Source organism: Chelmon rostratus, chromosome 22, assembly GCF_017976325.1.
Source record: "Chelmon rostratus isolate fCheRos1 chromosome 22, fCheRos1.pri, whole genome shotgun sequence".
In the NCBI taxonomy this organism is placed as follows: domain Eukaryota; kingdom Metazoa; phylum Chordata; class Actinopteri; order Chaetodontiformes; family Chaetodontidae; genus Chelmon; species Chelmon rostratus.
The window spans coordinates 18,856,631-18,869,592 of record NC_055679.1 but is presented as its reverse complement, the minus strand read 5'-3'; the positions used below and the strand labels follow the sequence as shown (position 1 = coordinate 18,869,592).

General features: G+C 46.2%; 1 protein-coding gene across 1 annotated transcript in view; it reads left to right on the top strand.

Annotated features, from left to right (window-relative positions):
* LOC121625828 (thyrotropin-releasing hormone-degrading ectoenzyme-like) overlaps positions 1 to 12,962 on the top strand; it is a 151,915-nt gene that overhangs the window by 65,629 nt on the left and 73,324 nt on the right. Inside the window, exon 5 of the mRNA XM_041964111.1 lies at positions 11,072 to 11,226. Coding sequence (XP_041820045.1) covers positions 11,072 to 11,226 — 155 coding nt within the window. The remainder of the gene's footprint in view (positions 1 to 11,071; positions 11,227 to 12,962) is intronic.

Genomic DNA, 12,962 nt, shown 5'->3' with positions numbered 1-12,962 from the left:
AAATGTGGCTTTATCTGTGATGGAAGAGGCGGAGACGGACCCCGGGGTCCACCACACAACGAAAAACATGACAGCGAGCAGCACAAAAACACCTTAAAGAGCCTTTTTTCAAGTAAAAGAAGCAAATGCATGAGGAAAAGTAGTCCCAAAATAAATGCCATTAAGAGTCTGTCGTTAAGATGTCAGCCTTTCCCTCCCCGGCAACGGAACACCAGTCTGTCATCTGAGGATGAGGTTCAGACTGAACAGCATCACGTTTAACGCAACGCTGCCCGGATATCATTTCTGACACCACCACTCATCTGAAGCGAGCTGCATTAAGCTGAAGAGGCTTCGTCCAGTTTATCGAGCTTGTTGCTGCTCTAATGTCGTTCGTCGCTGTGATTAACGCCGCGGAGGAGACCGAATCGAGCGATCGGCCGAGAAACGCCACGAGTCGAACAGCTCTGTTTTAGTCCTGTTGGAATTATGTGCTCCCCCACAGCCTGGCTCTTCACCTCCCAGGTGGACCAGGTGATCTACCTGTGTCCTGTCCCAGCATCGTAGTTTTGTCATCACGCAAGTCGAAGCACTTGAGGTTTGGGGAAGATTGTGGAGCGTTTAGCGAGCTGTTCGGCCTCGCCACCAAACAAACCTGTTGGTACTTTGTTGGTCTGTGTGTCTGCAGGAGCCCCTGTTAATCCCGGCCAGTGTTTTTAAGATGTTCGCCTGCTGCAGTATCTGCACGTGGCAGCTGCAGGCTGGCTCAGGTTCTGGTCACGGTGAATAAACTGTGGGCAACTACAACACCTGCTGACAGCTGGGAGCACATCATGGCCACGCTTCAGAAAAAGGCAAATGCTAATTGCCGGATTGTGACGGGACACAATCTCGTGTCTCCTGCCTGAGAGTTGGACTCTACAGCCTCGTTTTCCACCTGGCGACGTGAAGGGAACAGTGTGTTTTGCAGTGGCGCAGAACTCTGGCACTGGATGTAAAGTCGCGAGATGAGGAATCGTCCAACTTGGACGTGAATCACACTTCTTGGAGACTTCTCAGTGAAAGTAATCCAACGCCCTAAAAAACATCCTTGGCAAATCAAATGAGCGGTATTTTTAGGAGACGGCGTTGTCTTGTCTCACGTTAGGACACCTCGTCAAGATCCGAGTGGTCTTAGGAACAGAGATCTAAACTGCTGGCACATCCAAACACACACACACATGAAGACAGCCGCTCATGGAGCCTGTGAGTCTCTTGTTGTGATACTGAAGCAATTACAGCATCATCCAGCAGCAGCAGTGACAGCATCGTGTTCATCATGATTCAGCAGTGATTCATTCAGATCAGCAGCAGAACAGAGGAGACGCACATGAAAGCCGCCACGCAGCATTATGGCGTTATGTTGCCTAATGCAGCCAATTACTGCCAAGATCGTTGTTTGAGTGTCACCGACTTGTCAAACGCTGCAGGAGGATGCTGCCATGTTGGAATCACAGAGGAGAGTCAAAGGGGCACATGATCACATCTGGTCTGCGGGTCCCAGCAGCCGTGTCGGACGACTAAATTCTGGGTTATTGTAGCTCACAATACAAAATGTGCATCCACCATAACTACCCCCCCTCTCACCGCTAACCGAAGCACACAGAGTGGCCCCCATCAGACGGGCTCCTGGGGAATCAGGTGTGCAGCAGGTGCAGGGAAGCGTTTCAGGAAGGGGCGTGTTTGTCCAAGAGCTCTACAAACGGAAAAAAAGATGTGAAGAAGAAGAGATTTGGTCCAGTTGGATGCTCAACCTCAAAACTGCAACTCAGTTCAAATGTAGATAAAGTCGACGTGCCGTCAAAGCCGCTAACACCTGAAGAGCTCCAGGTCATCAAGGTATCACTGCTGACGCCTCTCTGCTGCGAGGCCTCCTCAGAGCATCAATGCTGTTCACAGCAAGTCACAACCAAGGCTGGAAGTTTACATTAATGCAGCTCAGGCAGCCACACGGGACAAATACAGCGACAGAAGAGCGGTCCTTTAACTTTGTGATGTTGTGATTATGATGTGACTGTAAAAAAAAAGTCTGATTGGATCTCTTGAATCATCACTTCGTTGTCGTTGCCCGTCGCTCGGGGCGCCAGTTCTGCTGTATTCATCAGGTGGTCTCAGATTGATCGGCCCTCTCCAGCTTCTTATCATGGTCAGTGCTGTGCAACATGAACACCAGCTTTCTGCACTCCTTCCTTTCTCTGTGCTCGTCTCGCTGCTCCGAAGTGGACGAGGCTCCGATCAGGATCCGGTGGATCTTAACCGGAATCTGATCACAGCGAGGTGTCATCACAGCCCCGGTGAATCACATGAGCAGCGTATTCGACCGTCAAACTCTTCACGAATAATACCTGAAGGTGCCTGACAGTTGCTTATTTAATCCTGAATGTTTAATGTCACAGAGAGTTTTTAGAGGCTTTAAAGGAGGTACGACAGCACTTAATACTACACTTCCCACAATGCAACACTGTGACATCATGTTGTGAGGCCCTCCCTCCACACCTCGTTTTTTTTGGGGGTTTTTTTAACAACAATTTTGTAACTAATGACTTTCTGTTATAAACCTTTAGTTCAGCTTCAAACTGAGCTAACCCTGATGACATCACTATGACATCGTCAGGGTTATTCCCTCAGATTGGATAAAGCTCCTCCAGAAAGACGTTTTATAACTGCTCGAGCACCTTGACCCATAGCTTCTGTTTAACATGGGGCGAGGGTCTCTGCTGTGCTCCGCCTGGACGCCTGGAGCCACATCAGCAAATGGATGCAGCTATTTTCCACCTCTGAGAGGAAGAGGAAGAGGAGGAAGTACAGAAACAGGAAGAGACAGAATCCAGGTGAAAGACCACAGGAGGAAGCACATCAGAGTGTGAAGTGGATCTAATTTAGGTTATAATTCACTCACGTGTGTGTGTGTGTGTGTGTGTGTGTGTGTGTGTGTGTGTGAAAACGCCTTGCAGGTTCATTCTGCGGTAAAATGAAACCATTCGTTTCATTTTAATCTAAATGTCTATTGAGCATAATGTCTCATTTGCATATTCCACCTTAAACCAAACAGCCTTATTTGCATTTCCCCCTTAAATTAAACCAATCGCGTTTTCATCCCCCTCAGCCAGCCAATCAGTTCTGCTGTCTGAGCCTCAGTCAAGTGGATAATGAGCTGTCAGCCAATCACATTCAGCCTGCGAGCAGAGGCTGGCATGTGATTGGATGTTGGCTGGGCGTGAAGCTTGTCACAGCTCTGGAATTCTGTTTCCACGGTAACTCATTTATTTCACGATGCATTAGTTGAGCTGCCAGTTAAAGTCGGTGCGTGACGCTGGGCCGCGGTCAGTCAGCCATGCTGCTCTGCATGTGCGCTTTCAAAGGACCTTTTAACCAATCAGAGCTCAGCAGGAAACCCCTGGTGGAAATGTGGGACTTTCTGTGGCGTAATCAATTTATTTCAATGAAATTACAGAGATAAGTCGCTCGCGGCGGTAAGGTAATACATCGCAAAATTGTGGTGTTGAGTTGAACTTTTAACCCGCGAGTAGAAGAAAACTAGACAAATAAAAAATTATATAAGATAAAATTCAACAATAGAATAAAAAGATACAAAACAAAACATTAGCAGTTCGTTAGCTGTTCTGTTAGCTTCTATGATAATGAGATTTTTTTTTAATCCTGATCGATGCCACAATAAAGCAAATGAATGCAAATCAGACAGAAAACAATTAACATTCAAGGGAATGAATTGTGTTCATCTATAACTAAACTTTATTTAACTAAACCTTAGCAGACGAGCCTGTTGACACAGTGCGACTTCGGTAAAAGTAGATCAACGATCAGTTATCGCCCGTTTATTTTAGATAAGTGTCTGTCTCTGTCTCTTTCTGTCTCTGTCTCTGTATCTTTCTGTCTCTCTGTCTCTCTGTCTCTCTGTCTCTGTCTGTCTCTGTCTCTCTGTCTGCCTATGTCTCTGTCTCTGTCTTTCTGTCTGTCTCTGCCTCTGTCTCTGTCTGTCTGTCTCTGTCTCTGTCTCCCTCTGTCTCTGCCTGTCTGTCTCTGTCTCTCTCTCTGTCTCTGTCTCCCTCTGTCTGTCTCTGTCTCTCTCTCTCTGTCTCTGTCTCCCTCTGTCTGTCTCTGTCTCTCTGTCTGTCTCTGTCTTTCTGTCTGTCTCTGCCTCTGTCTCTGTCTTCTCTCTGTCTGTCTCTGTCTCTCTCTCTGTCTCTGTCTCCCTCTGTCTGTCTCTGTCTGTCTGTCTGTCTGTCTCTCTCTCTCTCTCTGTCTCTGTCTCTCTCTGTCTGTCTCTGCCTCTGTCTTCTCTCTGTCTCTCTGTTTGTCTCTGTCTCTCTGTCTGTCTCTGTCTCCCTCTCTCTCTGTCTCTGTCTGTCTCTGTCTCTCTGTCTGTCTCTGTCTCTCTGTCTCCCTCTCTCTGTCTCTGTCTCTCTGTCTCTGTCTGTCTCTGCCTCTGTCTCTATGTCTCCCTCTGTCTTTCTCTGTCTCTCTGTCTCTCTCTGACAACCAACCGTGACTGTAAACCCCTGAGATGGCTGAAGACTCAGACGTGGACGGGGACAGTCTGTCCGTCTGACAGCTGTTGGCCTGATGATGGATCAGGTTTGAACAGTGTGAGCAGCTCGACATTGAAAAACTGACGTGGTGAAGTGTATCTGAAGTGGGCTGCTGAGGCCGGACCCAGACCAGTTCAAGCCGGATCAGCGTGCGTCATGCACGTGGAAATCAGAAGTCCTCATTAACAGAAGCGCTGTTTGAGTTTGGAACGTGTTGTATTCCAGACTTTACTTTAGGAAAGTGTCCTCCGTGACAGTGAGACAGGTCGTGTCTGACTTGTAGTTAAATGAACTGCAGCTCATGAAGCTGCTCAGTCCTGAAGGGGACAGACACACTGCAGGCGGCCATGTTTGACCGTCCTGCTGTGTGTGAAGCCAGAAATGACACGTGTGACCGCACCATGAGGACATGATGGACGGGACCGATCATATAGAGACTAGCTGGACGAGCGAGGTAGAACAAGTACTGTCTCTCTCCGTCTGTCTCTATTTAAGAAAGAACAGAGTGAAGGAATGATCATTAAAACAAACGAGGAACATCTGCACACAGATGTGTGGGTGAGGACGTCCTGTCTTTGTTTGTTCTTTGTCGCATTTTTTCTTCAGCTGCTAGAAAACTGGGACAAAACTGAGAGACAGACAGTTTCTGTCAAAAGCAGCTGGTTTGATGTCTGCAGGCAACAACACGCTGTCTCTGTCTCACACTGTCTCTACCTGTCTCTCTCTCTCTGTCTCTCTGTTTGTCTCTCTCTCTCTCTGTCTCTTTCTGTCTCTCTGTCTCAGTCTCTCTCCTGTCTGTCTCTGTCTCAGCCTCTCTCTCTCTCTCTCTCTCAGTCTCTGTCTGTCTCTGTCTCAGCTTCTCTCTGTCTGTCTCTCTGTCTCTCAGCCTCTCTCTGTCTGTCTCTCTGTCTGTCTGTCTCTCTCTCTGTCTCTCTGTCTGTCTCTCTGTCTGTCTCTGTCTCAGCCTCTCTCTGTCTCTCTGTCTGTCTCAGTCTCTCTGTCTGTCTCTCTGTCTCAGTCTCTCTGTCTGTCTCTGTCTCTCTCTCTGTCTGTCTCTCAGTCTGTCTCTCGGCCGTAGTGTTTGACAGTAGTAAACTGGAACAATCAGCCAGTAAAGTTTGGATTTTTTTGGTCTCTTATGTGAAAAAGAATCTGCTGCTGTTATAAAAATTCAAACAGTCTGATGCTTTACATTTTATTTTCATTGATTTTCATTAACTTCCTGTTTATTTTGTGCTTTTCATTGCTCGTGGCGGAGTCCGCCGCACCGCTTCCTGTTCCTGTAGTTTTATCTCACTGATAGCAGATTCACTGCTTCCTGTTCACTGTGCTGCAGATGTTTCACAGCTGGATTCAGTTAATGCTAATGCTAACTAAGCATTTATTACTGCTGCTGTTCCACATTAAAAGCATTCATATGGCAAAACAGAGTGGCTTTTATTGTGAAAGAGTGAACAGGAAATGACCTTTGTACTTTCTATATGAGAAATACTGACAGGTCAACAACATAAACTACAGAAAAATTTAGTGATATTATAGTGAGGCTCTAAATTATAAGAATTAGTTTATGACAGTTTTAAGATATTCTTGCTGATATGATGGAGAAATTGTAAAACTGAGTATTTCTAGTGTGTTGTCATTATTCTGGTTCTATGAGAACCTCTTCACGTACACTCTTGCTGGATCCAGATGCTGGACAGCGACATATTAAGGCCTGCGCTCCGCCAGAGAGGTGCATGCTGGGTAAAAGAGGGCGCCCGGCGGTCCGAGGAGTCATAGCATTCATATCTGATTAACTTCCTGACAGAGCTGAGTGACGGCGGCTGCAGAGTTCAGCTTTTATACACAGAAATCCAACAGCTGACGGAGCTCAGGTCTCTGCTGTGAGACGTCTCTGTTAGAAACCAGAGATCTCTCTCTGTCTCTGTCTCTCTCTGTGTCTCTCTGTCTCTGTCTCTCTCTCAGGTCTCTGTCTGTCTCTGTCTCTGTCTCTCCGTCTCTCGCTGTCTCTGTCTCTCTGTTTGTCTCTGCCTGTCTCTCTCTGTCTGTCTGTCTGTCTCTCTAAGGTCTCTGTCTGTCTGTCTGTCTCTCTCTCAGGTCTTTGTCTGTCTCTCTCAGGTCTTTGTCTGTCTCTCTCTCAGGTCTCTGCTGTGAGACATCTCTGTTAGAAACCAGAGATCTCTGTCTGTCTCTGTCTCTCTCTGTCTCTGTCTGTCTCTCAGGTCTCTGTCTGTCTCTGTCTCTGTCTCTCCGTCTCTCGCTGTCTCTGTCTCTCTGTTTGTCTCTGCCTGTCTCTCTCTGTCTGTCTGTCTCTCTAAGGTCTCTGTCTGTCTGTCTGTCTCTCTCTCTCTCAGGTCTTTGTCTGTCTCTCTCAGGTCTTTGTCTGTCTCTCTCTCAGGTCTCTGTCTCTCTCTCTGTCTCTCTCTGTCTCTCTCAGGTCTCTGTCTGTCTCTCTCTCAGGTCTCTGTCTGTCTCTGTCTCTCCGTCTCTCGCTGTCTCTGTCTCTCTGTTTGTCTCTGCCTGTCTCTCTCTGTCTGTCTGTCTCTCTCTGTCTCTTTGTCTCTCTTTCTGTCTGTCTCTCTCTTTCTCTGTCTCTCTGTCTGTCTGTCTGTCTCTCTCTCTCTCTCTGTCAGGTGTCTGTCTGTCTCTCTCTGTCTCTCTGTCTCTCTGTCTGTCTGTCTCTCTCTCTCTCTCTCAGGTGTCTGTCTGTCTCTCTCTGTCTCTCTGTCTGTCTGTCTGTCTGTCTCTCTCTCTCTCTCTCAGGTGTCTGTCTGTCTCTCTCTGTCTCTCTCAGGTCTCTTTCTGTCTCTCTCTGTCTCTGTCTGTCTCTCAGGTCTTTGTCTTATCTCTCTCTGTCTCTGTCTTTCTCTGTCTCTCTCTCAGGTCTTTGTCTGTCTCTCTCTGTCTGTCTCTGTCTGTCTCTCAGGTCTCTGCCGTGAGGCTGTTTGTGTTAGAAACCAGAGATCTGGAGCATCTTTTATGTTTTTCTGTATGTTTATCTTGTAAAACGTTGTAAAAACTTACAGGATTTAAGTAATTTGTGCTTCAACTGTGAGTTTAATGATCAATATTCGTGGTTTCCAGTAATTCTCCCCAAAAAGCAAAGCGTAAGAAATAAACACCTTCTGATTGGTTGGTCGATTGGTTGCTGTACTTTGTGTTTAGCTGTACTTAACAAATGCTATTATGCTAACCCAAAACTAAAGATAGTGAGCATGGTACACATTATATCTGCTAAGCATCAGCATGCTAGCATTGTGAGCATGTTAGCATGCTGACTTTAGCATTTAGCCCAGAGCGCTGCTGTGCCTCAGCCAGACTGCAGACTCTTAGTTACCTGATAAATGACTTCAAGTGTTCATGAATTATAGAAACTCATTGATTAACTATTGATTTGACGGCGTCAGCACTGACGTTCATTTAACGGCCTGTTTGTCACACTGTTCATCTCACAGGAAGTGGGACTTTAACTCTGACATGTTACAGAATGTGTTTGTCGTTTTTATCTTTTACTGTGAGCTCTGAATGTATTTCCTCAGGCATCCCGTAACACACACACACACACACACACACACACACACACACACACACAGCAGTTTGCCAGGCTATCTATGATTGCAGAGGGAGGATGGATGGAATAAAAAATGAGGGAAAAAGTTGCTCAGGCACAGCTTTTTGACTGCCGTGTGTGTGTGTGTGTGTGTGTGTGTGTGTGTGTGTGTGTGTGTGTGTGTAAACATTTGCATGTGTTTTACCTGCCTATACTACCTGTCTATAGCAGCAGCAGATCCTGTGATGATTGACAGCTGTCAAACTGCAGTGATGTCACCCGTTGCTCAGATGATTGACAGCTTCAGACTGACAGGGGTCCACGAGGAGAAGCTGAAACAAAATGTACAAACTGAGAGTGAACTTGTTGCCTGGAGGTTTCTGCAAAGAGGGACAGAAACTGGATTCTGCAGCTTTTTTTCATTAAAAACAGATTTTTGTCACAATTTACTGAGAAAATCAACATTTTTCTCTAACAAAAAGCCAACAGAATGTTTTTCATTTCATGTCTGTGAAGATAAATAACATATTAATCACACGCAGTCTTACCAGCAGCAGAGCTTTAAATTAGAGTTTGTGCTGAGTTTGGGGCAAAACTAAACATCATGTGGTCAAAATGAAAAGGTTCATCCTCCGGGAGGGAAAACCAGTCACTGTAAACTTCTTTCCTTCTGTCAGCTCTTGCTTGCAGGAAAATGTATTTTTTTAACCTCTGAATTTTCTTTCTTTTCCCTTCTCCTCTCCTCTCCTCTCCTTTTCTGCTCTGTTCTGTTCTACACTTAAAAACATCATTTCGTGGAGTGAAAGCTTGAATCAAACCGAGTCAAAGAAAAGAAAAAGATTCTGGATCCTTTGAGTTTAGTTCTCAGTGATTCGCTGTTGTCTGTGAATGTGTTCCTGACGAAGATCGCTGCAGCTCAGAGACTCTGATGTTAAATTCAAATGAGCGCCTGAACTCTTTCGCTCATTCGCTGTCGAGAAGCGTCGACTTTCTTCCTGCTGCCGCAGAACAATCAGCTGTTTTGTGATCGTGACTCATCGTGTTCACCTTTTCACCTCCTCTCTTTCTTCTCCTCCTCCTCCTCTCTGAAAAGAAACCATTTCCTGCTCTTCCTCTTTTCATTTTCCCTTTAAAGAACTCAGCCTTTGTTCTGAATAGAGGCCAGGTTCTGCATTAACTCTGCGTCGTGTCGTTTCAGCTCTGGTTTGGTCTCCACCGCCTCCTGAGTAAAAAAAAGCTTTTTAGCGGTTGAATCTTCACCGGCTCGTCTCCGGCTGTGTCTGCCAGCTGCGTTGTGCTGGACGGCGGTGACAGCGTCTTCATTGCAGCTTGTTTGATGCTGGAAATACTGATGCCAAAAACCAAAACCAGGAGCTAAAAGAGGCTAAATTCACTCTGTAGAGCTGCAGAGCTGATTAATCACTGCAAGCATCACTTTGTTTCCATGTTAATATAAAATACTGATCACACAACATCCTGTTTTAAACGTTGCACCTCCTCTCAGTTTAATCAATCAGTCATACATCAACCCAACAACCAGAATGATTGTTGACATTGTCATTTTTGTGAACCACGGATATGTTGAAACTTTACGTTTCAGTTTTCTGTCATGACCACGCTGTGGTTATAGTCTCATTAGGTTTGGGTACAAAAATGCTTGGTTAGGGTTCAGAACAGATCATCACCACCATCCATCTTCCTCCTGATGAGAGACTCAGCTTCACACCTTCACGTTGTTACCTGTAGAAGCGATATGACCCGTCCCTGTGGTTTACAGAGAGTCACTTTATTCCGCTGTCTGGGCTGCGTGCTCACACTGCTGGAAACAGTGCAGCTCACTTTTGTCCTGTGAGGATGGACGCTCATGGAGGACACCTGAGACCTGGGTTCACGCCCTGCGTCCCACATGTGGCGAAGCTCGAAGCGCTGTGGGGACGGATCATAGTTTGAATGAATTATGTCGTCAGTTAATATTTTTCAGATGCTTACGAACATTTGCTGACATAGAAAACGTAATCTGAACTCGTGTTTCTGTCAGACCTTATTTGTTGCTGTATATTAGCGCACAAATGCATTTTCAGGAGGAAGCGTTGAGACGGGAAGCGCTAACAGCCAATTCAGCTCGACCTCTCATGGTGCAGATTCCCCAAAGAACTGTAAAAAAAAAAAAAAAAGGGGGCTCAGGTGCAGCACTCAGCGAACTCGCTCACTCCAGGCAATGCTTAATTGTTGCATCACTCAAAGCATGATGGGAGCGTGGATGTGCTCTCTCGGTACATATCGACATCGCAGAGGCTCAGGATGTCTCATCAGCGTGGCTCATGAATCCCTGGGACGCGATCCGGTCGTGTCCGGTCAGTGTGGACAAACCACGAGCTTCCAGTACTCGAGTGCTTTTCAACTTTCACCTAAACTCTCAGTGGACGACTTTCACTTGTACTTGACTGTTTGTCCAGCAGGTTACTTTTGCTGACATTTAATTACCTCCTCACCGCTCTCATAAATCTTCTTTACTGAAGGTAAATTTCTTCAGCTCCTTTCTCCTCCTTCACCCTTATTCAAAGTTTCTCCGCTCAAAGGAAGCCTCCTCTTTCTCCTCCTTTTCATCTCCCCTCTCCTCTGTCCTCATTCTGTTCGCTCGCTCTTCCTCTGTCTCCGTCTCCGTCCTCATCTCTCTGTCTGCCTGCCTCTCTCTCCACAGATATATGTAGAGTTATATCTGAAGACTCCATATCTCCATGTTGTGGGGATAAAAGGATTCTTTGGCAGGTTGTTAAAATGACTCATGAGTTTAATTTTAACCCAAAATGGGGTCTGCTCTGATGCCAGCAGTCATTCTGTCAGAGCAGCCGTCGCTGTTTATTTCAATGGGGGAAACTGACTGAGCGTATTACTGGAGGAACACATTCAGCGTGTTGGAAAGCCACATTGTGTTGTTGTCTGTGCTTTTCAGACTTGTTGGCGGTGCCCAAACATCCCTACGCCGCCATGGAGAACTGGGGCCTGAGCGTCTTCGTGGAGCAGAAGATCCTGCTGGACGCCGAGGTGTCGTCGTCATCCTATCAGATGGAGCTGACCATGGTCGTCGTCCACGAAATCTGCCACCAGGTAGGAAATGTTACCACCTTAATTAACCATTACGTGAAGCTGGCCTCAAATATCCAACCCCAACAGTCATTGCTCTGAATGTCGGACTCTTTGACACACAATCGTTAGCACAAGATCCACTTAGAGTTACTTCTTTTTAACTAGACTTGAGATCCAAAAAAGTCAAATATGGCGAAATATCCTGGATGGAAAATGCACAAAATGAAGAAAGTTGTTTTGTTTTGATGGACAAACATGATAACATTTAGTAAAAACTCAGATTTCACCCTGATGCTTCCAGAAAGAAAGGTCAGCAGTTAGGAAATGATGAAGAAGTCCCCCTCTGGGCACCTGGTCATCCTCGGACCAAAGTCGAGCCCAGAAACACCATCAACGACTACTGCTGCCTTCAAATGGAACTTGTGAGCTTGTGGTTATGACACAGGAAGTCGTGTACAAGACACTTCAACAACAACAACATGGACGTTACTGTCGGTGTGCAGAGGCCACGGAGGCTAACGGTTTAGCAAGCAGGTAGCATAATGCAGGAAATCCAAAAGGCATGATGAGGTCAGACATGAAATTCTGAAGAAAAAGTGAAAGATGTGAACTGAAAGTATCCACATGAACACGATCACCTGAAGGCAGCACGCGGGTGAAAAACCTTTTCTCAAACTTCACTGAAGCTGAAATTCAAGCAGCAAAAATCGACATGAATTCAGTGGAAACAGCTTCGATGTGGTTGGCGAGAACTGATCTGAAAACACCTGAATCTGAAAATCTTTATTGAAGAGGAAATCAACACGGCAGCTCGCTGCCCTTCAGCAGCAGGACGACGCATCACAGTGGAGGCGGCGGGTTCGATGCGTCGTCCCTCTCAGATGCTGCGACAAACTTTCATGTTGTTTCCCAACAACTTTTAAGTGCTGGCAGAGGCTCCGCGGCACCTCGTCCGCCGCAGTCAGCGGTGTGAAAGACGTCTTTCTGCCGCCGTTTTGTTAATGGCACCGCTGGCACATGTGCGACTCTGTTAACAAGCTGTCTGTTGAAGTGGCGTATGGCGTCTTGTGCCTGTGCCAGTCGGGTTTCAGAGAGCGACCTACCAGCGCAGATCCAAAATAATGTGACACTCACAGCTGGTAAACACACAGTACAGTAATTACTGTCAGTGCTACCAGCCACTTCAGTTTGCCTTTAATTTAGTCTGTCACAGTTATTTACTTATTTAATGACTTCACTGTATTTCATGTTTCTGTGGAAAGCAGCGCGTTTGTCAATGTGCTCTAGAAATGAGTCGACGTTAACGTTTACGGCACTTCCTGTGTGAGGTCACAGGACATCCGGCAGTAAAGACTAACACAGAACAGGCTCAGTCTGAGGCAGGGACGGTTTGGATGTGGGTTTCACCTCCGACATCAAGAACGTGAAAAAGCTGCTTCCCACTAAAACACAAGATGCTGCTTAAGTCACATGATCCGTTTCACCACACCTGCGTTTGCTTGTTACCTCATCACCTAGGTGATTGTGTTGCTCTGTTTGCAGGGATGTGTTAGAAATGGATGATTTTTAGTGAAATTTGGTGGAAAGTTCACAAACAGACGATCAGTTTTGTTAAAATGATTTTTTTACCACTGCAGCGAGAACATTTCTGCACGTTTTCTCGCCTCACGCTGATCCTGATTCTTCCTAACATCACTGTTAGGATAACTTTCTGAAGGCCTTCTGCAGCCTTGGCAGAAGTAAACAATCCTTGTTTA